Below are 26,405 nucleotides of genomic sequence, written 5' to 3' on the forward strand. Positions count from 1 at the left end.
TGAATATGTACAAACTAATTAAATATAGAACGCAGTAGCATAAAACAACTACAATCCGAAACCATAAGCTTCAAATCCTGACTCCACCTCTGCTTTCTCAAGAGAATGATCAAGAATTGACAATAGGTAAGGAAAGTAAATATAGATCTCACATAATCACACAAAAGATATCTTTTTATTTTTTTATTTTTTTTATGAATACTGTTTAAATTGAACAGTGGATGATGCGTTTCCATATGAAGCCTTCTTCATTTTAGACTCTACTTTGGCAGGACAACAACATACCCAGTGCAATATCTATATAACTGAAAACTGGGAACAAGTTCTGGTGTCTAGATGTGCATTCTCAAAGTTGGAGTGCTTAGTTACCAATGAGGCCAAAAGAAAGGTGTCTAGCGGATGTATTATGCCTTACTTTTAAAAATATTAATTACAATGTTTTTTGGATGGTTGTAACATATCGTTTGATAACATATCATATTGTATTGTACTGTATTGTTTTGATGAATATAACGTTTGCATAGATTGTATCATTTTCCGTCGTTACATAATGGCATACATCAGCAATTTGAAGAATAAACTTAAAATATTATAAAGAAAAATAGGGTACGGGGTAAAGTTATTAGGGAAATTAACTTTTTTTGTCCGTTTAGCGTACTTCTGAAATGATAATGAATAGTAGGGTAAGTAAATCAGTCAAAGGTCCAAGTTCATCTACAAAGAATCCAGCCAAAGTAATACTTACGAATTAGACCTAAGGCGATTTGAAATGAAAATTTTTGATCATTTTTCTTTGTTTTAAAGAAGAAAAATAGAGGTGACGTTTGTACCTAACTACTAAATGCAAATTGTGATGACTCTGAATCAGGGGCGAAGCTAAAGTCAAGTTTACCGTTTCGACTAAACCCAATAGCTTTGGTAAAGCCTGTATTTATCTTAAAAAAGCAATTGAAAATATGTATAGAACCCAATAGCTTAAACGAACTAGAATCCGAAACCGTGAGCTTGAAATCCTAACTTCACCTCTGCTATCAATGAGAATGATTAAGAAGTGACAATGGGTAAGGTAAGTAATATAGATCTCAGATAATCTCATAAAAGATTTCCTTTTTATGAATGCTGTAAATTGAGAGAGAGGAAGGCACACGACCTCGGACCGGATTTGAAGCGCATCAGCATTTATGATGGCAAAGTTGTCGCGGAGCAAGCCTATTGGGACTGAATGGCAATTATACTTCCATAAACTTGAACGGCATGACGAGACATTGAGCCGGAGATTTGGGAGTACTCGAGCAGGCATCGCGATTATGGTATCAGAGAGTATGGGTGGTCGACGAGGTTGCGGGGTGCCGTTCGTGCGATACGCAGTGAAAAAAGAGCGATCGTACCGACAAGACTCTCGAATTTTGAAAGAGCGCAAGTAGGGTGCCTGGGAGCCGTCGACCGGGTTGTTTAATGTCTTTTTTAAGATCCGGACCCGAAGGAGTGAGACAATGATTCCTTTATACAAACAAGGGGCGAATTAAAGCCGAAACCCCAAATGAGGTATGCCACCCCAAAAAGGGGGGAAAAAGGGGGAAGAGAGAGAGAGAGGCGTTTATTTCAGAAAACCCGCCGATCCACGGGGACCACACAAGCCATTCAATTTTTGGGGGGAGTTTTGGAAAAGTGGAGCAAAAGGCCTTCCAGGTATTCATCGACCAAAAAAGCACGAAAAGGGCGGGGTTCGGGAGAGCCGGGGCCCGGGGCGGCGTACCCGTGGCGTGCTCAGCGTGTACCGCGCGTACATTAGAGATTAAGGGCGTATCACGGAGTCAAGACCGGCAAGGACTATGTAAGGAGACCCCGAGCACTTCCCGGCCCGACGGGTTTGCATCGTGGATCGCCCAGCCCATTTTTATTTGCCTTCAAAGGGACATGGATCACGCGACGAATTCCACGACCCGTGCGAGGTGCCGCGTGTGGTTGCTCAGAGATCGGGACACGTACGTTAGAACACCAGTGATCTGCGTCGGGAGACCCGCAGTACTGGGAGTCACAGTTCAATGGCGTACCTCAGGAGTAGGGCTGTTCAAAACCGAACCGCAACCGATAATCTAACCGCAAAATAGGTTTATCGTTTATTGGTATCGTACTCGGGATCAATCTTATCAGAACGGTTTGGAATTTTATGGTTAACGGCTTAACGGTCGGGGGACGGTTCTCATTTTCCTTAACGGTTTAGCCGTTAACCCATTAAGAATAATTAAATTATAAATAAATCTCAGTGTATATAAAGTACTAAAGATTAGAAATACTAATCTTTGAGCCTAAAACTCATTTTCTTCCCGCAACATGGTAGCAGTTTCTCATTTTCCTTATTGCTTCTACCTGGTGTTTGTTTCTTATTATCTCATGTTACCAACTAGAATCATTCAAAACATTTTTACCTTCCTCGATGTTTCTTCCCTTTTCTATGGTGAAGATGAGAACGAGATAGAATTACTACTGGTTGTTTGAAAGAAATAAGTTTTCTTATGGACATTGACACACTTTAGTATGAAAATCTCATACTTAATCTGCACAGTTTATTTAATAACGATACTTTAGTGAAAATTTAATTCGTATTTTCAATAATTTAAAATCATGTGTCCCAAGAATACCCACCACGTAGTAATACATCCATTTAAATCTTGCGATGTGAAGCAAATAGGGTCAAATGTGAGTTTGCAACCTATACACTATCAATATTGAGCCTTTTGTGTTTTGATAATTTTGTATTGATGCAATAGTCCGAGCAATAGAATGGAAAAAATTCTCATATACTTTATTGATTAACCGATAAACCGACCGCTAATCGACCGTTAACCGCTAAATCCACACCGAACCAACCGATATCTTATTGGTTGGTTAGCGGATTGAGATATTTAAAAACCGATATCCGATAAGCCGAACCATTAAGCACAATTATCCAACCGAACCGCCCGATAAGCACCCCTACTCAGGAGGCTGATGTGGAAATAAAGCTTGGTACCCAGGTCATTCAAAAGAAAGGAAGTTTCAAGTATCTTGGGTCTATTTTACAAGGAAATAGGGATATTGACGATGATGTTACACATCGTACGGCGAGACGGTTGAAATGGAGGCTCGTCTCCGTGAGTGTCAGGACAAGAAAGTGCCACCTAAACTTGGCAAGTTCTACAAAGTGGCGGTTAGACCGACTCGTTGTACGGGCGCAGTTGTCGCTACCAAGAACTCTCACGTGTGTGAAGATGAAAGTCGCGGAAACGAGAATGCTACGCGGATGCGTGGGCACACTAAGAGAGATAGGATTAGGAACGAGGACATCCGGACAAGTGCGGGAGTGGCGTCGGTGGAGGATAAGATGCGGGAAGCGAGACCGAGATGGTTTTGAGCTTGTGAAGAAGGAGAGAGACATCGATGCCCCCAAACATGGAGGTGTGAGAGGTTGGCTATGGATGGTTTAGGAGAGGTAGAGAGGGCCAAAGAAATTGGGAGAGTTGATTAGGCGGTGACATGGCGCAGCTTTCGCATTACCGAGGACATGACCTTAGATAGGAGGTTGTGGAGGGCTCAGATTAGGATAGAAGGCTAGTAGGTAGTCTCACTTTTCTGTCGCACTAGTAGGCATAGTTTTGCTCTACTTTTTATTACCCTTTGATCACTGCTTTTATGCGTTGGGTCTTGTCTTTTCATGCTGTCATCATGACTTCTTTACTCTTGTTATTTCTCATTTTGGCATTGCTTTGATTTGCTTGTCGGTATCTGACTTTTTTCCCTTGCTTTCTTTTGAGCCGAGGGTCTTTCGGAAACAGCCTCCCTACCTTCCAAGGTGGGGGTAAGGTCTGCGTACACTTAACCCTCCCCAGACCCCACACTGTAGGATTCAACTGGGTATGTTGTTGTTGTTGTTGTTGTTGAATACTGTAATTGAGCAGTCGATGATTCATTTCCAGTGTATTGTTTTGATGTATGAAGACTTATGCATTTTAGATTCTAATTGCCGCAGAACACGAGCAATATGTTTGCTCTAATTTTTTATAACAGAGAAATACACTTTGTTAGTTCCGGAACTGGATGATTGATGGGGCTGCCTTTACTCTTATCTACTTAAATACTATACTGGGGTGAAGATGGATTTTTTTTTCTTTTCTAATTTAGCAGTGTTTATTTGTCTTCTGAGTAGAACTCAAGTTTGATAGTATCCAAGTCCTTCCTGCTTCATGTGCAAGATGATGCTGAACTACACCAACAACTTGTAAACTAGTACATTACCAAAAACCATATGCAAATCTGATATGATTTATAGCACTTTGTCACCAAGAGCATTTCACTATGTGAAGACTTATTTAGGGTGAGATGTATGATAGAGGTTCCGCGGATTCCGCCCCTTTAGGATACAAACTGATACTGCGTTTATTTTATGTTACTAACTCTGCCGATTACTTTTTTTAAATCTAGATTTTATAACTTGGATTATGCATTTTCTTCTTGAATTTTAGCTCTTTGATCGCAACACAAATGTATGCTGACTTTTTTCTTGGTAACTAATTGTTTGTTCTATTAGTCCATCTTCTTTTCTGTTCACAATAATGCACTTCTTTTGACGTCTCTCAAAAATGCTTTCTCTATTAATTGAACTTGTCCATGTTTCTGGTTACCTTGTCATTAGTTTGTCGTTTTGTTGTCAATTATATTTACCTGCGTTAGATTTTCAGTTTATCCCGTAAACATCTAAGAAGTTATATGTCCTGCGCTTTTTTTTTTTGTTGTTGTTGTTGTTGTTGTAGTAGTTGTAAACAAGCTAACAGGCTTTTTTCTGGTGTAGGTGATGCCTTTAACAGGATATTTTGTTAGTAAGCTGTTAAACTTGCCGTCTCATTATGCAGCAGGCTTGATATTGGTTGGCTGCTGTCCTGGAGGTATGTTCAGCTAGACTCCTTTTCTAGGCCTTCTACTTATAGGCATTATTCACTGAGCATCTCATGCATTATTCTGCAGGGACGGCAAGTAACATTGTCACTTACATTGCGCGGTAGGTAGACATTTTGAATTTTCTATACTATCATCATTATTTAATTATTATGATTTTGTGCTGTTATTTTCGTTATACTACCTACTAGGTGTTGATACTTCATTTTATTGCAGTGGAAATGTGGCGCTTTCAGTTTTGATGACTGCTGCAAGTACCCTATCAGCTGTGGTTGGTAGCTTTTATTTGGTTTATGAATGTTTTATGTATATAAGACATTTATGTCTGTGCATGTGTTTGTCGTGTGTTTTATGCATCCTAAAGATAATTGACCTAAAGCACCTTGTTCCTAAAAGAAACTTTCACAGAGATAGTTCTTATTGGGAAATGTGTAACTTCTCAAATCTTGAGAAGAAAGCTGCTGGTCAACAATCAACTAAAATAAACCCGGGAGCTTCTTTTTCAAGAAATTTTGGCACTTGAATTCTCTCGATTCCCAAAATGATGAAGGAATTTGGAGGAGTTGGCCCATTTTGTCCTAAGAGCAATACAAGCTTAATAAGATTGTCAAAGCAGTCAACTGTTGCCATTGTCAAAGACGAAGATGAACCGTCAGGATCGACATCAGATATATAGCCTATTTGGGCAAGCATCTAGGAAGTCATAAGAGCTTCAAAAGTGCTTATTTTAGAAAGTTGAGAAAAAATAAGTGCTCTTGAATAATAGAAGAAACAGTTTTTCAGAAGGCTTTTCCCGAGAAGCACTTTTGGAACATTAGCCAAGTGCAAGGTACTGCTCTAATATTGGCAAAACTATTTTTCAAATTGCTTAACCAAACACAAACTGCTACTCTCCGAAAGTAGTTTTCGTAAAAGCACTTCTGACAAAAAGCACTTTCCAAAATAAGCAGATTTCGGAAGCTTGGCCAAACAGGCTAATAGACAGGATGTGTATGAAATTCATGTAGGAAAAATATGTTGAGTGAAGGCTTCAAAGCTAGTTACAATCATTTCTTTTCTAAATGATTCAATTAACCCTTACCACCAGTTCAATTAATTTACCTCTAGACTACAATCAAAGTGCAGGGTTAGAAAGCTTATCACTGAGTATTCAATGGTCATACAAAAGTGTTAAGTCCAGAACATGAATGTGTTTCTGGATGGTCAAGAATATAAGAAAAGATTTAGGATCTTCGATTGTTTTCTTGATACGTTGTTTTCTTAGATTGTTGATCCGCGTTTAACTATAACAGCAATATTATTGGTTGGCAAGTCTGCTTTTAGGACTGCTGTGACAAGGCACAAATGTCTATCTTTGTATAGAAATGTAATAAGCAAAGCATTATATTATCTCGCCAATTAATAGGCAACCGGAGCACTTTTGTCTAAGACCGGTGGGCCGTTCGTTATTAGTGCACTCATATTCATAAGCAATGTGGGAAAAAAGTTCCCACACTTCCTTTTATTGTTGAATGCATCTCACATTTCCCTCAAGTCAATTGACCTTTCTGGTTACACGTGCAGGTGATGACCCCTTTTCTAACAGAGAAACTTGCAGGGCAATTTGTTGCAGTTGATGCAGCTGGGCTTTTCATGTCCACTTTACAGGTCCATTTCCTAATCTGGCTCTTGGCTTATACCAGTATGATAGTTTGTCATAATAGATATGATAGTTTGTCATAATAGATTATAAACCCTGCCAAAAAATACAGGTGGTGCTTCTTCCTGTATTAGGTGGTGCATTTCTGAATCAGTATTTCAAAAGCTTTGTCAAAATCGTGTCTCCATTGATGCCACCTATTGCCGTAGCAACTGTTGCAGTTCTTTGTGGAAATGCAATTGCACAGAGTTCTTCTGCAATTCTTATGTCAGGTCAAAAAGTTGTCTTAGCTACTGCTCTTCTTCATGCATCTGGCTTCTTCTTTGGCTATGTACTCGCAAGGATTCTTGGAGTTGATGTATCATCCTCAAGGACAATATCTATAGAAGTCGGCATGCAGGTAAGAAAATGGTTTTGAAATAAACTTTACCAGTTTTTTAAAAAAAATGGTTTTGAAATAAACTCTGGGAAGAGCTCTCTCACTCTCTCCCTTGAGCAACGGAATTATTTGTTGGGATTTTTTCATTTTGGGCCCGTCGGCCAATATTAGTTACGGGCGCTAGCTGGAATATACAAAATCTATACACTAATTTTGTATATTATATGTATATTTATACTTAATATACAAAACCTTTGCATTTCCTGGCTATTTTGTAAATTAGATCACCTAAAGGCATTGGACTGCAATTATCTCCTATTTGTTCACCTCCGATCCTCAGTATATGAGGTTGGATCTGTGAAAAAAATATATGTAAATGTATGATCAAAATGGCCTGAATGCTACCTATTATCAGGGGAAAAGTGAACTACAAATAATTTGATAAGCCCCTGGTATGTATAACCTGCCCACTAGTAAGGTTCTGCATAGGCCTTAAATTCAGAGACGGATCTAAGATTTGAAATCTAAAGGTTCGAGTTCAGGATTCTACCTCCACTCATTTGATTTGATTTACTAGGTTCATTTGATTTGATTTACTAGGTTTGGAATCAGTTATTTGTATTTATTTGATGATTTTTAACACATATACAAGATCCTAGCTAAAGCTCAGACTGTAGGTCCGCCCCTGATTAAAGTGTACTTTGTTTATTGCAGAACTCGGTTCTTGGAGTAGTTCTAGCTACTCAGCACTTTGGTAATCCACTTACTGCAGTGCCGTGTGCAGTTTCTAGTGTATGTCACTCGATATTTGGCAGTGCCTTGGCTGGAATTTGGAGGCGTTCTATTCCAGATAAAGTGCAGAACTGAGTCACTCTTTTGATATATCTTAGCAATTGTGAATCTGAGATTGTAGCTTTTCACAGACTAATACATCAAGCTTGGTAGTCGGTGGAATTGGAGGGTCACTTTTTTCTTTTTAAAAGTTCATAGTGTTCATGTCTGGAGAATCAGCAATTAACCTATCGATACTAGAACCAATTTTAACTTTTTGGCGGTGATTTCGAGATGCCCCAGGAAACTTTGAATTCTCGGAACACTGGTAAATCTGCTCGAAGGAAGAAATTAATCAATTATGGATAGACTCGCCTACTTAATATCTTGATTATTGGCAGGAAATTTTGCCCGCATTTGAGCTCCAAGCCTTGTTCACGTAATGATCGCGTGGGGTGACTTTTGATCTCATATGTTGGTGTAAAGAGAGTAAGAGCAGTCTTGTGTTAGTTTTTCGTTATCTTGCAAATTGAAACAAACGATGTTTTTTCTTAGAATGGTGAAGAAGACAATTTCTACTATGGTATAAAGAGTTGGTTAAGTTTTGAGAAACAAAATTTTTCGAAAGAATCCAGGAAGTACTCCTATTAGAAACTGTTTTGTCTTCATCAGAAATTGAAAGGAAGACAATGCAGTATCCTCATTATGCTCAAAAGCCCTTTTTTCCTCTGCTGCTTACTGATATGGGAAGGCATTGCATTGGCAATTTGTCAATAAGACAGGTAAAGCCAGGAGCGAATCCATAATTTAGCGTCAGTGGTTCCGATGAGTGTAATCTTATTATATGTATATATGTTTTAAAACATTTTTGTAAATGTATGCATTATTTGGGCTGCAAGCAATATGTTCAGCTGAATCGACAAAATCCGTCCAAGATCTGCCTCTGCCCTTAGAGCCTAGGAGATCCTTCGCTACTAGGAAAGTAAGCAACTTCTATTAGAGCAGGACCTTTGTTGAGTCTAGGAAATCCTTAGCTGCTAGGAAATTAAGCAACTGAAACCAGAGTCGGACCTTCAGTCAAGTTGATCATGTCATGTGCAACGTTAATCAATGGTGGTTCATTAATTTAGACTTCCTGAAAGCCCAAAAGAACGGAACCGCAATTCGATTTACTCCCTATTCTCTCTTAAAGAAATAAAGCTTGCCCTGAATCGGGTCTTTCCCTGTTCTCTTCCCGCCACGAGAAAGACGACTCCTGATAATCTTTGCTGCAAAATTAAAGCATATTCCATGTAGAGCTGTAAATAGTAGGAGGGACCATATCCTCTAGTCAATATACAGCAAAAGTTCAAGAAAGGGTCAAATTCTGTTAATATATGTCAGAAATGCCCGTGTCCTTCATCTTGGCTGTTGCCTACAAATTAAACTACAAAGTTTGACAACACTAGGCCAAAGAATACCATATAAGATAGTAGAATTAGCAAAGCTACTAATGAAGCAGCTGACTGATACAAAATAACTTCATATGTTCCTCTGCTGAGTTTCATCCCACCCACACTCTGACCCCCCTCTACATTTGCATATACAAGATACTACTTTTTTTTTTTTTTTTTTGACAAAGCATACAGTCTTTCTAATTAATAGGCAGATTTAGGATTTAATTTAATGAGTTCAGCCAATAAGTTTCTATGCATTGAACTCGTTGTACTCTCAAAATTATGAGTTCAAAATCTAATATTAGTTGAAATTTGAGTGGGTTTTCACTTATAAATCTGTGTTTTATGTCAAGAATGTTGGGTTTAGTTCAATCCATTGAATGTAGGCTCCATTTACGTATACTCTGTTCACCTAATATATACTCAATTCCGTCTTCAGCTGAGACTACTCAATTGATCTCATCCGCTTGAAAATTAGGTTGCGCAAAAGTTACTAATTCGAATTTCTAATAGACTCGCCCAGAGAAAAAGTTCAATAATCCAATTAAAAGTCTCCCTTTATACTAATATACGTAAATGATATAGCCTCATATGCGTATGCTAACTTGTACGGAATTTTTTTCCCATCTATTAGTACTGTGTTTATAAAGGATCATGGAAATATTCATACTGAATAAGACTACGTATAGAGGCACAAGTTACCTGCCCAATTCGTGAAATATGTTAGCTCGAGTTTATTTGTATAAATAGGATTAAGCCGATGTGCTCTTAATGAAATTTGAACTCCAGGAATACCAAATTAGTTTAATAATCTCTAAGTAGTTGCTATCAGTTAGACTGCGTTAGGTACAAGATCACGGAGAACATACCAAGATTGCAGTAGTATATTACTATTTGTATTTGTTAATACTAAACAAGGTAACTTTCAGGAATTAAAGTGCAAATGGATTAGTTAAGTTCTCATCAAATGTAAAGCATGAATAGATAACTTGGGCTGTTCAGTCAAAAGGATTAATTATTAACTAATTTGAATGAAACTTGACTTTTCTGTTTCTTGCGAGATGGACTAAGATCGCAAACAAGAGAGGTCCGGACCAAGGGCCGAACTAAGTTGAAGAAAAGGGTTCAATTGAATCTCCTACGTTGAAATATTACACGGTGTAAAATTGTGAATAGGGTAAAACATTTTTTTTGTTGTATTTAAATAAACTTTTGAATTTCCTTAAAGAAAAGTTTTAATAAAGTGACAAAAGAAGTTCGAAAATTATTTAGGATAATAAGTTCAAGTCTCATGCATGAAATTAATTATAAGATTCTCTTTAATCTTCTAAATTCCTGATGACTCCGCTTGGACCTACTGCAACTCATCTCAAACTTTAGGTCACATGAGAAATAATAAAAAGCTAGATAGCTAGCTGGCTTAATTCTTGGTAGTTGTGAGGTCGAACAAACAAAAGTTATCAGGGTTAAATGAAAGTAATAACATGATTGATATATGGAAGAATCATATGTAAATGATGAGTTATGAATAAGAGCCAAAATCAATTAATGAAAGTAGACAAATATACTATGAACTCGATGCAAAATATGCTTTTTAACTTCCATGTACCAGGACGACAAGGCACGTGCAGTGGCAAAAGAAGTTAAGAACATATATACTACGGAGTCCCCCTTTAACTACTCCCACCAGTGCAAAATCAAAAAAGAATTAATCTTATCAAGAAAGAGTTAATCATATTTAATTTTCATATTTGACCTTATTAAGTGTTAAGTGATCAAATCTCAATATATATTTAATTAGGGCATTTTGTCAAATTACCTATTTTGTCTAGGAGTTAATATTTTCTTAAGGGGTGTGCAAATAGTTAAGTGGACACTCTTTTTGAACCAGGGGGAGTACGTAATACTTCTTTTAACGCCTATTAAGAAAATAATAAATAGAACTATAGTTTACTAAGTCAATTCCTACTTAATTATTAAGTGTTTTTGAGAACTGAACGGTATTAAAAAATTAGTATGACTTCTTCGATATTAAGGATATATGTAGCTGGAAACAATTTCCATCTTTAGTCCGGACGTCCTAAAATAATACTACAATTTTTTTGAGCTAAAGCGATTATTGCTGTGGGACGGAGAAAGTTGTATTTTATATATTTTTTACGGATAATGGATGAGAAATGTGGAAGATGACGATTAAAGGAATATTGATGCATGGGAATTTAGATGATGCGTTCAAATTGATGACGGCTCTGTAAATTGTGTTTCCATAGTATGTGATTCAATTCTGATAATATAACACTGGTCAAGTCGTAGTAAATATTTGTAGCATATATCATATATGTATAGTTTCTTTTGTACTATAATAATTGATTAAGAAACAAACAAAAGGAGGGAAACTGCGAAGAACCTGTGTTGTTCAAACTTATTCGTGAATATGACTTTGCCCTTTGGCAAATCTCCCCAGTCTTCCTACCCTACTCTACTTCTCTTTGTCCCTCTTCTCTTCATTCCTATATTACCCTTTTCAACTTCCCCAACCCCCCCCCCCCCCCTGCCCCCTTTTTTGTTACATGTTGAATTTTGAACTATTGACAGTGTCCATATTTTTTGTACTACTAGTGTAATTTAGCAGGATCCGTCCCAATTTATGTGATACAGTTCGAATTTCGAAAGTCCAACTTCTCTATTTTGACCGTCAATTAGGACATACGATCTTTAAGTTTGTTGAAAAATAATTTACATATTTAGAAATTACATAAAAAGTATTATAAGTCATAATAATTAATTATTCAAAATATTTAAAGAACATACGAATAAATTAGGATCAAAGATTTTTCTTATTTGGCTCTCGAAAAGCTAAAATATCACATAAATTAAGATAGAGGGAGTAGTAACTTTTACCTCATCTTTTATCTACTTGGTATAAAATGTTCACGATTGACTTTTTAAGTAAATTGATGGTGCAACCAATTGCGTACGATCAGTATATAAAAGAGGTACACGTGATAACTGCTTGGCCATTCATTTCTAAAAAGGATTAGTGATTGTTAACTTTTAGAGGCATCCTTCATCATTGATTGTGAATGACTAATTTTTTTTTTTTTTCAATCTTTTCGAATTTGGCTTTCATAGAAGCAAGTCAGAAAATTTGAAAAATAGAACTATCTTATTAACTCGTTCTTAATAGTCACACGATATAATCTTAAGATGATCCTTTTGTTGACGGATTATCTTATTATACTCGTCTCTTCTGAAGGATGAGAATCAACTATGTAGCATCTACATCGAGAATTGAAACCTTTCCATGATCAACTCGTAAGTAGCATCCCATTGGTCGATACATCGATCGGGGCGTCAAAAGCCAGTCTTTTGTTATCGCCCCGCCGACCTTTAATTTCTAAAAGCACCTTGTGTCGGAGGCTGATAGTAAAGTAAAGAAGTGTGATGCGTTTTTGAATTTGATTTATACGGTATAGATCGGGATGATTGATAGAAGACACACCAAAAGAAGTGTGATTTCTGTCGTGTATGTTCTAGCCTGAACAATGATCACATCTTGCGTCCCTCGAGGTACAATTTGTTGTCGATTTTTAGATGGAAAAATTGAAGTAATTGAAAGATCATATTTGGATGAAAATGAAAGTTACGAAGGGTTTAATGACAAACAAAAGTTACACAAAGTTTGCCTTTTCTCCAAAAAGCTGTATGGCTCTTATGCACTTCACATATATTAGAAGTTAAATGGCTCTTGCGTACATTCCATACATTAGCCTACAAAAGATAAAGTGGTCGTTTGGTGCATGGCCAAAATTATCCTGGGATTATAATCTCGGGATTAATTTATCTCATATCTTGGGACTATTTTATACCATCTCCTGGATGATATAAAATAGCCCAGGATAAGTGGGATATGCTGAGATATCCCAGCTTATACCATGGGATGCATTTTATACTTTATTTGATACAACATATAAATTTATCCCAGGATAAATTTATACCTTCTATCAAATATGGTATAAAAAATTAGTGCCGAATATCTCAGCTTATACCATGCACCAAACGAAAAGAGTTTATTTGGTCCCACGTTAATGTTCCCCCGTTCAGATATCGAATATTGTTAGGTGGTAAAAAGTACTAAAAAATATTTCCAACCAAACATCATTACAAAGTGCTTTTCGTCTTTCGCAAAATTTAAAACTACTTATGCAGTAATTTGCAATAAATAAATTTTAAAACATTTAGTAGTATTAAATTCAAAAACATAAAAACCAAGTTCGTTGATTATATTTTAACTAAATAAATTCTTGGTATATATCCTTCTAATTACAGAGGGGCTATCTAGTAAGTTCCTATATCATTTTTGTCAGCTTATTCTCTCCCCATATCTACAATAATTTATACTATATGTCTTGTCATTGTGTCAAATTATCCCTCCTAACTCCAAAAAAATCCGTGCATATATTCTCTTCATTCTTTTCTCTCTTCCCAAAAAAAAGATCACCCTTCTCCATACACCTTCCATATCCCAAACCCATAAACAGAAAAGCTAGCATAAAAAATCGAGAAAAAAATAGTAATTAATGGCTAGTCATCATGAACTTGAACTATCATATAATTATAGTGATAGTGATGATGACGAGGACGAGGAGGAGGAAGATAACATTGAAGAGATAGAAGAGGAAGAAAAAGAAGATAATAAATCTAATGACTGCTACAACATTTGTAGTGGTCGTGGTCGAGGAGGAGGACTGACAGACATTTTCTCTTGGAAGGTCATAGACCCTAGAGCGCCTTGGGTTCAAGAATGGAACCGCGTGTTCTTACTAGTATGTGCCACGGGGCTTTTTGTGGATCCACTCTTTTTCTACGCTCTTTCTATAAGTGAAAGTTGCATGTGCCTTTTCATCGATGGTTGGTTCGCGGTCACGGTCACGGTTCTCCGGTGCATGACCGATGCTTTACATTTATGGAATATGTGGCTACAATTTAAGATGAAAAAATTACGTCCTCATGAAAATGAGTTTAATAATCCTCCTCGACTACATCAGGACCAGAGTCTTCGACGTTCTGTGGCCTTACGATACTTGAAATCCAAGAAGGGTTTCTTTTTCGATCTCTTCGTCATCCTTCCTTTACCTCAGGTGAGTTCTTAATTTATGATCAGTGCAAAAAGTATCAAAGAAACAAATCAACATGATTCATGATGACATGTTTTTTCTTTTTTTCAACATGATTCATGATGACATGTTTTTTTCTTTTTTTCTTTTGTGGTATATATGCACATCGTCATAATAAATGGTGATGCATGTTTTTGTATTTTTGTATGAAAATTGTTAGTAAAAGAAGACAAGGCATGCATGTCATGGCCGTGGTTGCTTTTGCATGCTGTGGCAGTAAAATCATGCATGTGAGGTAATTACAAAGTGTCTTTTTTGTTTGTACTCACCAAGGTGAAACAGAAAGAGGAACTCAAACAAATTTGTACGACTAATAAAAGGAAATTAAATCAAGACTTCAATCTGCGCCTACTTTATATCATCATAGAGGAACAATATTGATGACGAGTAATCTACTTGATCACGAATATATACGAAGTCCATTTTTCTTCCATATATAGCTTCTGAGTGAAAAACAGTACTTACTACTACTCCAGCTCCGTTTCATTTTATGTGTCTTGGTTTTACAAGACACAAAATTTTGTGGTCTTAAACAAAAATTGTGTATGATACTCCGAAATGATCTGTGGATGTTGTGATCTTCAAAAATGTCAAGTGAGAATATTGGAGTTAAAAAGTTGTTGTACTAAATATAGAAGGTGAAATTCTTTTTTTTAAGTAGACAAAAAAAAAAATAATGCACACACATTGAAATAAAGGGAGTTTTAACACGACAAGAGGGACTGCTCAGATGGTAAGCAACCTCCACCTCTGACCTAAAAGTTGTGATAAGCCGGTCAAGTGGGCCGACCCGGCCCGGCACGGACCCTGCCCGATAAACCCGGCCCATCATCGGCTCAGCACGGACCCGGCTGAGAGAGGTAAGGGGCTGGGCTAGGTTGGATTTATTAGGGGGCTGAGTCGGACAAGGTGGATAGCCCGGTAGTTCGGCCCACAAAGGAACCCAAGTGATGGCCCACTGGGGCACTGGCCCGGCCCACTTCAATTAAAAAAATAAAAAAAATAAAAAAGCTAAAATTATCAACTAATAGCCAAATAAATCTTATGTCATATAACAATTATCAACTATTATACAGAGCATATAGATTTGTAATACTACCGTTTGAAGTTTGATCTGTTGGAAGCTGGATTGCATTTACAACAACTAGCTTCTTTAATTGGACAACGACTAAATTTTTTTTTAGTTTAGCAAATTTATCATTAGATGTAAATGTTAATTTTATTATTGTTAGTAAATATAAATGTCTATTTTAGTATTAGAATTTAAAAAAAAAAAAAAAAACGACAAATCCAACTCGGCCCAATTAGCCGGCGGCGTACCCTTATCCGGGTAGGGGCTGGGCCGAACACCCCTTTCCCTCCCCAAGTCCGGCCCCTTAACTACGACCCGGCACCCGTGTGGCCCACATTTAAATGGGCCGGCTCGACCCGGCCAGTTAACAGGTTTAGTTGTGGGTTCAAGTCATCAAGGGAGCGAAAAGGCGAAGCTCCTAGTAGGGAGGGTGAAAAAACGGAGTTTTAACACATTTGGCACCTTGGCCGAAAATTATTACAGCCGCTAGCCAAATATATAAAAGTATGCATTAGTTATGTATAATATATATATTTGCCGCTATTATTTTGATGAAAACCTATTTATATCAAATTTCCCTTATTTTTAAGAGTTCTTTTTTATCGTTCCTTGGCTTTTCTATGTTAGGAGTTTACTTTTCCTTCTCGTTTTCCTTCCCTTTCAAAGCAAATATTGTGAGAGGTGAGATTGAATTTGTAGTCCCCGGTCTTATTATCGTTTTTTGATGGGACACGAATTTAAGAGGGAAAAAAAAAAATCAAAGTAAAAGATTTGACTCAAACTAAAGCTATATAACATACTCAAAATACCCTTAATTTATATGTTCTATGGTGTACAACATGCCATGTCAATTTTTACAAAAGCATATCATTTCACTATCACAAAATCGCTAATTTTATACTGACGTTCCGTCGGAATTGGACTCGTCGGTAAGAGATTTTGCAATCCATCGAACATGTTACTAACGAGCCAAATTCAATTCTAATAGATTAGACCCAAATTTAGCAATCTTATTCCATCCAAATTTAGCGATCTTTTCTTAGTGATTGAAGGACTTGCTAATATAGAAATTCATTAAATAAATAAAGAATTATCATATAAAATGTAGCAGAGGTCAATACTTATCAAAGAGAAAGGAAAAGCTAATTGAACATTTTCTTGATCTGAGGAAATTTAGGAATGTTTTAAACATGCCAATGTCAATTTGGATTTGGCTCCTCTCCATTACACTTTTCATTTCTTCAAGTAAACATTTAGATGGGTGACGCTTGTATGACATAACTTTAAAAGGTCAAGATTAGATCAATTTAACAAGCATCTTAACCATGATTAAAATAATAAGTTCTGAAAAGCAATTTCTATTTTTGTTATGCAATATCAGTTTCCACAAATTTTGGTACACATTAGTATCATTAATTTCATTTGTAAATTTTATCGGTAAACTTCCCAACCCGCCTCCCCTCCCCAAATCCGTATAAATAAGAAAAATGATCTGTGATCATAAATTTTAGGAAATTGATTTTAAAACAAGTCCGAAAAATTGAATTAAAGAACATATGATGGGATTGGGAAGTAAAACTGGAGGTGAAATAATAATTTAATTTTCAAGTGACAAATGGAAAAAAAAACTAGAGTACTGAAATTATCTGTGACAATATTTAGCTTAATTCTCTTTCATTTAATTTTATGATGAATATATGAACGATTGAATGGAGTATATTGAACCATTTAGTGAAATAATATTTAATCTGATACTCTTTAATTAAGTTAAGATGGTAAATACGGGGTTATATGAAAAGACCTGGGAAGAGTTTGTGATAATAATATTTAATATGTTGCCTTTAAATTTAATTAAGATTTTGAAGGAGATTGATACTGCATACCAAAATTAAAGAGTACTTTCCAAAACTTAATATTTTAATCATAGTTAAGATATTTGTAAAATTAATCGAATCTTAACCTTTAAAAGTTATATTAGACAAGTATCACTCATCTAAACATATACTTGAGGAAATGGAGAGAAAGTGTAATGGAAAGGAGCCAGATCCGGTCAACTTATTATTTGAAACATTTCTATGATGAGAGGGACCTATATAGAGACTCAAAAAAGCAATTTTAAACCGATGTTGTCTTGAAAAATAATTTCCAATTGCTTTGCTGGTCAAGAGAGACCGAAATGGTTAGTAGACATTTGGATATGAATTGGTTGATATTTGAAAAAGAAAAAAGGAATATTTGAATTTAAGTTGAAGGATATTTGAAAGTTAAACTCGTGTTTGAATAAGAAATTTTGAAAAAACTTAGGGCTCGTTTGTTCATGAGATTTTTTTTTTTTTTTTTTAAACAAACAATATTTTCAAAACGTTATTTGGTTATACATTAGAGTGATTTTTTGATTAGTTTTTGAAGAGGAGTCTTTCAAATTTTAAAATGGTTAATTTTTGTAAATAATTTTTCAAATTTGAGTAACTAGTTTTGACCAGCTTTCAGATGAATTTGTTTTCACTCGCAAAACTTCAACCTTTTTTCAAGTGAAATTTATATGCTTAAACCCAACTTCAACTTCAAATACTATTTTTTAACTTTAACTTTCTAATAGTTTTTTTTTTTTTTCAATTATCACTCAATCATATATAAACGCTTATTTAAAATTGTTTTTATAACTTCAAATTTATATTTCAAGTTACTAATACTCCAATTAGATAAACAAACATTTATTCTAAATAATCACCAAATATTTTTTATTTTTAAAAAAATCAAATATTCAAATTATCTGATCATGATCTGCATTAGAAGTTTCTCGAAGAAGATTTCTCACCGGAGCCCCAAAATTTTAGTTGATCGAAGCACCAGTAATTAAAAAATTAAACAAAAGACAAAAATCAAATGATCGTTTCAAACATGACGCCATGGAAGAGTACCTTTTTTTTTTCTTTCCACGTGGAAGAGTGCCTCATGATTACTAGGAGTATCCATACATTTAACAACATAGAGTGGCTTAATAATATTCTTTCCGTCTTATATTTATGTAAAGGCGTTACTATTTGATGATCAAATATTTTTATTTTATTTTTAATATTATAACTTTTTAAGAATATTTTGCATCATTAGCTATGTTCACTTATAGGACATTTCATGTAGTTTTTGATAAAAAATTTATATCCAAATTTATAATCTAAAGTGAAACTAATTAAGTGTTTTGACTTTCGTATTTCAAAACCCTTCACATAAATTAGGACAGATGTAATATAATTTTTAACTTTTGACGGATTAATAATTAATTCTGGATGTTTAATAATATGTTGCAGATAGTTATGTGGGTAGGGATTCCAGCTTTATTGGAGAAAGGATCTACAACAACAGTGATGACAGTGTTGTTAATTATGTTTCTGTTTCAGTATTTGCCCAAAATTTATCACTCCGTTTGCCTATTGAGACGCATGCAGAATCTCTCTGGATACATTTTTGGTACTGTTTGGTGGGGAATTGCTCTCAACTTGATCGCTTATTTTGTTGCCTCTCACGTAAGTGCATACCCAATTTTTTATTTGCATTTCAAAAGAGTACATTTATGGGATTATACTGGGTATGTTGTTATATTTCACAAGAGTTCATTTATTTATGATTATAAGGGAATGCGGGTGTTAATTGGCTAGATTGGGTTGAATTTGGATGGATCAAAATGACAAAATTAACAAAATAGACCGGGGTAATTGACACGCCCAGTAGTTACTTCGGCTGAAATGGGTTGGGCAAAACTGGACTAAGAAGCGGGTCATAATGCAACTAGCTTAATTCAGTACTAAGTTTTAATTTTGTTGTTTATTCTTTTATAATTTCTTAAGTGCCTGATATATTTTCAATTTTTGTATTATGTCTATATATAACATATCAAACAAAAAGAAATTTGTTGAAAATATTTTGATAAGATTCCTTGTGAGTCAATTTGGACTATATAACCCAAATTTTAAATAGGCTAAATTGAACGGGTTACTATGAGATGAGCTAAAAACTAAGTGGGTTGGTGAGCAAGTCCTATTTTATGGGATAATTTGGCCACTCTTAATTGGGAGGAATAGGTTCTAGATAAATGAATAGGATGTTACTCCTACAATCCCAATTTATTTGATACTTCTCGTGTTGATTGTAAGTCTATTAGATGAATTTTGAAACTAAATCGACATTTTCTACAATATACACTAAGTTTACCTCATAGTTTTTGATAATCTTAATGTCTGGATCATCTTGCGAGCACCTTAATTGATTTCACGAAATACGTATCATTTTACAACTTACTTTTTAAATTCCTTGCTCTACCACCCATACAGGCAGTGGGAGCATGTTGGTATTTGCTAGGAATACAAAGGGCAGCAAAATGTTTGAAAGAACAGTGCAGTGTCACAAAGGGTTGTGGCCTGAAAATGCTTGCTTGCGAAGAGCAAATATTCTATGGAACAAGCAGTCTGGTGAAGCATAAAAGTAGATTCATTTGGGGGGAGACCAAAATTGCAAGATCGACTTGCCTAGACTCTCATGATCAAGACCTTTTTGATTATGGAGTTTATAAATGGACTGTTCAACTTATTACTAATGAAAATCGTTTCGAGAAAATACTCTTTCCCATCTTCTGGGGTCTCATGACTCTCAGGTACGTATTTTCTTCTATTGACTTAATTTAAAAGGCGGCCGGTTATGTCAGGCTATAAGATAAGATACAGTTCTCAAACTACTTGATTGACTAGTAAGAAAGAGCTTTCATGATAACTGGAAGACTCATGTATGTACGGTAACCCCCTCTTTTTTTTGGTAACTAACTCATTTTATTAATTACCAGTGCAACCATGACAAATTTAGCAAAGCCAACACGGCTTGCTAGGGTCTAAAATCAACTTAAAAAACACTTATATCGGATCAGGCAGTAGCTATGTAAAACTGGAAGCTATGAACTAACACTTGCATGCCATGGGCAGCTCTAACTAGACAAACATATGCAAGATCCTTGGCCAACTTTTCCACTGTATAGCTCTTTTGCTCAAACTGTCTCTGAGTCTTTTACATCCGATAGGGTATAGATAACCTCAGCAAAGATCATCTTCAAGAGTTGAGCCTGCTGAGTTTCCCTTTGCTATTACTGATGGTCCATTGGACAAAATCAGCCCAAGTATTAACCAGCAAAAGCACCTCTATTGATCCGAGGACACTGGTCCATACAGCCTTAGCAATAGGACATTGGACAAATAAATGCTTGTGGTTCTCAGGAACTTGTTGACATGGAACACATTTCTTGGTAGCTTTCAGCCCCCATTTGATCAACCTGTCAGCTGTTAACCACCCTTTCTTACCATTAATAACTTACTCCCTTTCATAATATTTGGCTTTTTGAGATTTTTGTACACCCTTTAAGAGGATATTTAGTAGCCTTAGTCATAGGAGTATTTGCCTTTTATCTCTCTTTTAAACGTCTCACTTAATTACAACCATTACTTGAAGCAATCAGAGCCGGATGTACTGTTGCGGCACCATGTTCATCTAAACCCCATATTTTCAATGCCGAACATAAATTAATATGTGAAATTCACTAAAATTGCAATAAGTAGTATGTCTAAATTTATAATGGGTTCAAGGTGAAGAACCTTAATGCATGGTTGAACATATAAAGCTCAAATTCTGGATTCGTCTCCAAAAACAGAAAGAGTGAATTTTTTTTTTTTTTTAAAAAAAGGATGCATGTAATAAATGCTTCTTGTTTCTTCAAAAATTCATATATTTTTAAAAAAATTCAAATTGCTAAAATGATACGATGATATGAACCAAAGGTACTACCTTCTTGTTCCGGTTTTTCTTTCTTGTCACTTTCGTATACAATAACAAATCAGAGTATTGTGTTTAATTTTATAATAATTTTGCAGTACTTTTGGCAACTTGGAGAGCACAACAGATTGGCTGGAAGATGTTTTCATAATCGTCGTTCTCACTTCTGGTCTACTATTGGTTACCATGTTGATTGGTAACATCAAGGTAATCTTCCTAAACATACATATGCATGCACACTACTAAAACATCTCTATTTTTCCACTGAAAATTATTTAGTTGCTATTCCCACTGAATGTCGATGGGAAAAACTTAAATTGTAGTGTTTTCATGCGGAAAAATCAGGAAATTCCCAGCGTTTCAATGGGAACCTGTTTCCCACCATATGTTCCCAGTGAGTTGATTCGGTAGGAATGAGATGGAAAAATCATGTTTAATAACACAAACTTCTCACTGAATGTCGGTGGGAAAACCTCTGTTTCTAGTAGTGAAAACAATAGAAGTAGAACCTAGAGTTTGCTAGTTCAGAAGAACCCTGAGTTTCCCAGTTGAATAAGTGTATATAAAGTTGGATCCAACATCTTTCAAAACTCACTCTCTCAACTCTATAACCCACAACATCTAAACATTGGATCTGATTACGGAGCCAGAATTTCAAATAAGAGGATTACCAAATTCAAATAAGAGGATTACCCAAAAACAAAAAAAATAAAAAAATCTTATGCCAAGAACCAAGATGATTCAACAACTTATATATATATAAAAAAAAAAAGTCATTTTTGCCCTATTTACATAGTTTTATTTTTTAACAAAGGGTGTTAATTGAACTCCATGCACCCCTCTGCCTCCGCCTATGCGGTCTGCTACTCAGGGCAGAGCAAGGGGGCGCAAGAAGTTTGCCGGAAAATTACATTGTATTAATATTATTTTATACGTAGAGTACAGTTGTTGAATTTTTTTGGCTTCTTGGTGTATTTACATTTTTATGTTTTGAATCCCCTCAATAAAAATTTTGGCTCTGTAATTGAGAATAGAGAACAAGAAATGCCTATATATATGGGTGTTACGTTGTCTTATGTTATGATGGTGTATAATTAAGTCTTGGTGCATGAAATGCTACAGGTATTCTTGCATGCAACAACATCAAAGAAACAGGCAATGCAACTAAAGATGAGAAATGTAGAATGGTGGATGAGGAGAAGAAGGTTGCCTCAGGGATTAAAGCAGAGGGTCAGAAATTATGAAAGGCAAAGATTTGCAGCAACGAGGGGAGTTGATGAATGTGAGATGATAAGTAACCTTCCAGAGGGTCTTAGAAGAGACATCAAATATCATCTTTGCTTGGACTTGGTCAGACAGGTAAACATTCATTAATCTTCTATACGAGAAAATTCTATCAAATTGGAGAAGTTTTTTTTTTTTTTTTTTTTTTTGAAAAGCAAATAGGAAAGTTAGTAATGAGGGTGTTCAACTTTGAAACTGATGATGTCACTCTCATCCGACCATTCATTCTTATTTCTAAGGTTTATAATGCATCGATGATATGATTTAAGTTACTAAAAATCAATTGTAATTAAGTACTCTGTCCGTTCCATTTTAATTGACCATTGTATTAAAATAAACTTTCCTTTTATTTGTCCATTTTAGCAAATCAAGAGAAATTTATTTTCTTATTCCGATATTCTCTTTATCATTAAGTAACTATAAAGTAATAGTAGTTAAATTTAGATACTTAGAACACAATTAATAAAGATAATATAGTAAAACAAGCCCCTAATAAATATTAATTTCTTAAAGAGAGTGTCAAGTCTACAAGAGCCCAGTAAAATGATACGAAGGGAGTATGTGACATTAACTTCGAGTTACTAACCTAAAATGTTTGAGTAATAATTAGACAACATGTAAAAAAAAAAAAAAAAAAAAAAAAAAAAGTACTATTTCATAAATATGCAAAGCTTGCATTTTTCAGACTTATAGTACAAGTACCCCTTTCAGAAATTTGATTGGCCAGTGTATTTTTAGTTCAAAAGGAACTGAATAACTTTTTTTTTTGCCCGGATTGTCCTTCATTTGGGGTGGTCTTTAATATTTGACCTTCAAATTGGTGGTCTTCAATTTTTGTCCTTCGCTAATACTCCGAGGTTCTGAGTTTGAACCCCAACTCAGTAAAAAAAAAAAAAAAATCGCAAGGCAGATGTTTGGATTCACAAGGCAGAATTTTGAAGGCAAAACTCTGCCTTGCGAATTTTTTTAAAATATTTTACTGAGCGGGGGTTCGAACCCGAAACCAAGGGATTTTTAGCTAAGGATAAAAATTAAAGACCACCAATTTGAGGGCCAAAAATTAAAGACAACCCATGCGAAGGACAATCCTGCAAATTGCCCACTGAATAACACAATGTACCGATCTGAGCCAGAATCATTCATATTTATTGCCCAAACTAAGTTTTTTTCCTCATATTTCAGGTTCCTTTGTTTCAACATATGGATAATTTGGTCTTGGAGAACATATGTGATCGCGTGAAGTCACTGATTTTCACAAAAGGAGAAACAGTAAGTTTAAATGTCGTGTTTAACACTTACATAAAAAGTTAAAAAGAAGCTAGGAGTTGAAATTACCAGCCCATTTCATATATTTTGCATTTTTTTCTTATAGATAACAAGAGAAGGTGATCCAGTTCAGAGAATGCTGTTCATAGTGAGAGGCCATCTCCAAAGCAGTCAAGAACTTCGAGATGGTGTCGAAAGTTGTTGCATGTTAGGCCCTGGAAACTTCAGTGGGGACGAACTTCTCTCATGGTATTGTTACAATTTATTTAAACATGAATAATGAATAAAATATATTTTGAATGAGAAGTGTGTTAATCTTAAGTTGGTTTTTTCTTCCCTATAAATTGCTAATTTACTTTGGGAAAATGCTAGCTTTGCATGATTAGTGACGGGCAGTAAGACATCAAACAAGCAGGTGCTATCTGGTCCTTTCTTTCTTGATCTACACATTCATGTCCTTTAGAGTTAAGGAATGCTGGTTAAGAGTTCTTGCTTTTGAATTCTCACTCTGACAATTTAGAAGGCTATAATAATACCTTAATGCCTCTGAGGAAGGTTCAACCTAGCCCTACGCCTTTTCGGATTAGAATGCTTCTTTGACAAAGCAAAAAGGAGGAATGCCTTTTTTTTGCCAATGGATCACTTAGCTGGAGAGGCTTCTTTATAGTCTTGCACCTATAATGAGATAATCTTCTCTCCTCCCCTAAAAATACTTTCTTTCTTCTCCAATATTATGCACGCTAAAGAGCCAGAAATAATTTTGCTTTCCTAAGCATAATCTCCTCATTATTTGCTTAGTCAACAAATTCAAAAGGCTCATCATCATATCCACTAAAGCTATTTGCATCCAATCCCACAACAATATTACACGTAAAGGAGAAACCGTATTTTTAACGTGTTTCAAGCCTAAATCATTCTCTCTTTTTTCTGACAGGTGCCTCCGGAGACCCTTCGTGGAGCGGCTACCACCGTCCTCGTCATCACTAGTGACTCTTGAGACCACCGAAGCCTTTGGCCTCGAAGCGGACGATGTCAAGTATGTCACTCAACATTTTCGCTACACATTTGTGAACGAGAAAGTGAAGAGAAGCGCAAGGTATTATTCTCCAGGATGGCGAACTTGGGCGGCTGTTGCTATTCAGCTGGCCTGGAGGAGATACAGACATCGGTTGACACTCACATCGTTGTCGTTTATTCGACCAAGAAGGCCATTATCTCGAAGTACTTCGTTATCGGAGGATAGGCTCCGGCTTTATACGGCTTTGCTCACTTCACCAAAGCCAAATCAGGATGATTTTGATTTTTGAAAGAGGAATAAAAATGAATTCTCTTGTAGTACATATATGTTGTAATATAGTTTGGAGTTTATTTTGAGGAGACTTCCTAGCTTTCTTTTCATGTTATGAGAAAGGAGCACATAACTAGAAATGTTCTCGTCACACCCCTCCTATATGTCCTTCGGTTATTTCCTCGCACAAATGTTAAAGTTGTCTTCTAATGTGGTACTCATGTCGCAATTTTTGTGACACCATTTGGATTTCGAAAATAAAATATTTTCATTTGATCAAGATTTCGGCCAAAAATCTTTAAATTTTTTGAAATAAATTTTACATATTTAAAAAACTACGTAACAAGTACTACAAGTCATGATAATTGGCAATTCAAAATATTTAAAAGACACGTGAAAGAATCATGGTCAAAGCAACACTCGTTTTGACACTCGAAATTCAAACAATGCCGTATAAATTGGTATAGAGTGGGTATAGAGTAATCCCTCAGTTTCGAGTTATGTGGACTTGTTGGACCATGAAGTTTAAGAAATAGAAGAAGATTTCTTAAACTTGTGTTATTAAAACATGTCATAACATTTGTGTGGTTGTAAAAACTTGTGATTAAGGGTAAAATAAAAAGTTTAAATTATATTATTTTTAAATTTAGAAAGGTTAATTCTTTTTCGAATGGACTAAAAAGGAAATAAGATCACATAAACTGGAATAGAGGAAGTACTTAAATTTTCCCTGCTCAAAACTGCAATTCATTACTCCAGCAACAAGCATGAAGCTGCTGCTTCAGAAGATAACCTGTTCTTATGCATTAGTATTAGCAAATTCCATCTATCTAATATCCTCTTAAAATGCTGAGAGCAAGACGAAGTATCTTCCTACTAAATTTTATGAAATTAAACTTCTTTTTTCGCATTGCCAGAACCTCAGATCTAGTGATTGAATGGATCTGTAGCTTTAGTACATTTGTATTAACAAGTTTTTAAAATCTCACTTGTTCTATCTTAAAATACAAATCCCTAACTATAAGAATTCCTCATGAACAACAAACTTAAGGCAAGTGTATTCTACTAAGCGTTAGTCCTACTTATTGGTATCACCTACATACAAATTTTGCTTCTGTAGTGTTCTTCCCTTTGTTTCGCACATGAATTCCAAGGGATTGAAGTCTCTTGTGCAGACATGACAACAACTTTCTTACATATAACTTTAATTAGGTCTATCATGTCTCCTTTTAACACCTCCAATTATAATAGTGCCGCACCCACTGGTCGGTACATTTGGAGGTCTATGTATAACATAATAGACTCATCTCATGTGCCTCTCATTTTATACTCTATGCGTGCCCACTAATA

General features: G+C 35.5%; 2 protein-coding genes across 2 annotated transcripts; both read left to right on the plus strand.

The window, feature by feature from the left end:
• The first annotated feature begins 4,796 nt into the window (after positions 1–4,796).
• Positions 4,797–8,338, plus strand: LOC132031326 (probable sodium/metabolite cotransporter BASS1, chloroplastic). Its single transcript, XM_059421244.1, has 6 exons — positions 4,797–4,922; positions 5,002–5,035; positions 5,149–5,203; positions 6,496–6,579; positions 6,684–6,971; positions 7,665–8,338. The coding sequence occupies exons 1-6, from the start codon at positions 4,832–4,834 to the stop codon at positions 7,815–7,817; spliced, it is 705 nt and encodes a 234-aa protein (XP_059277227.1). The 5' UTR covers positions 4,797–4,831; the 3' UTR covers positions 7,818–8,338.
• Positions 8,339–13,588: 5,250 nt separating this feature from the next.
• Positions 13,589–25,206, plus strand: LOC132031327 (cyclic nucleotide-gated ion channel 4-like). The gene is made up of 8 exons (XM_059421245.1): positions 13,589–14,298; positions 18,715–18,930; positions 19,735–20,054; positions 21,316–21,424; positions 22,340–22,576; positions 23,684–23,770; positions 23,874–24,016; positions 24,702–25,206. Exons 1-8 carry the CDS (start codon positions 13,738–13,740, stop codon positions 25,072–25,074), a joined length of 2,046 nt encoding a protein of 681 aa, XP_059277228.1. The 5' UTR covers positions 13,589–13,737; the 3' UTR covers positions 25,075–25,206.
• The last annotated feature ends 1,199 nt before the right edge of the window (positions 25,207–26,405 follow it).

The sequence above is a fragment of the Lycium ferocissimum genome, chromosome 9 (assembly GCF_029784015.1).
Source record: "Lycium ferocissimum isolate CSIRO_LF1 chromosome 9, AGI_CSIRO_Lferr_CH_V1, whole genome shotgun sequence".
Lineage (NCBI taxonomy): Eukaryota > Viridiplantae > Streptophyta > Magnoliopsida > Solanales > Solanaceae > Lycium > Lycium ferocissimum.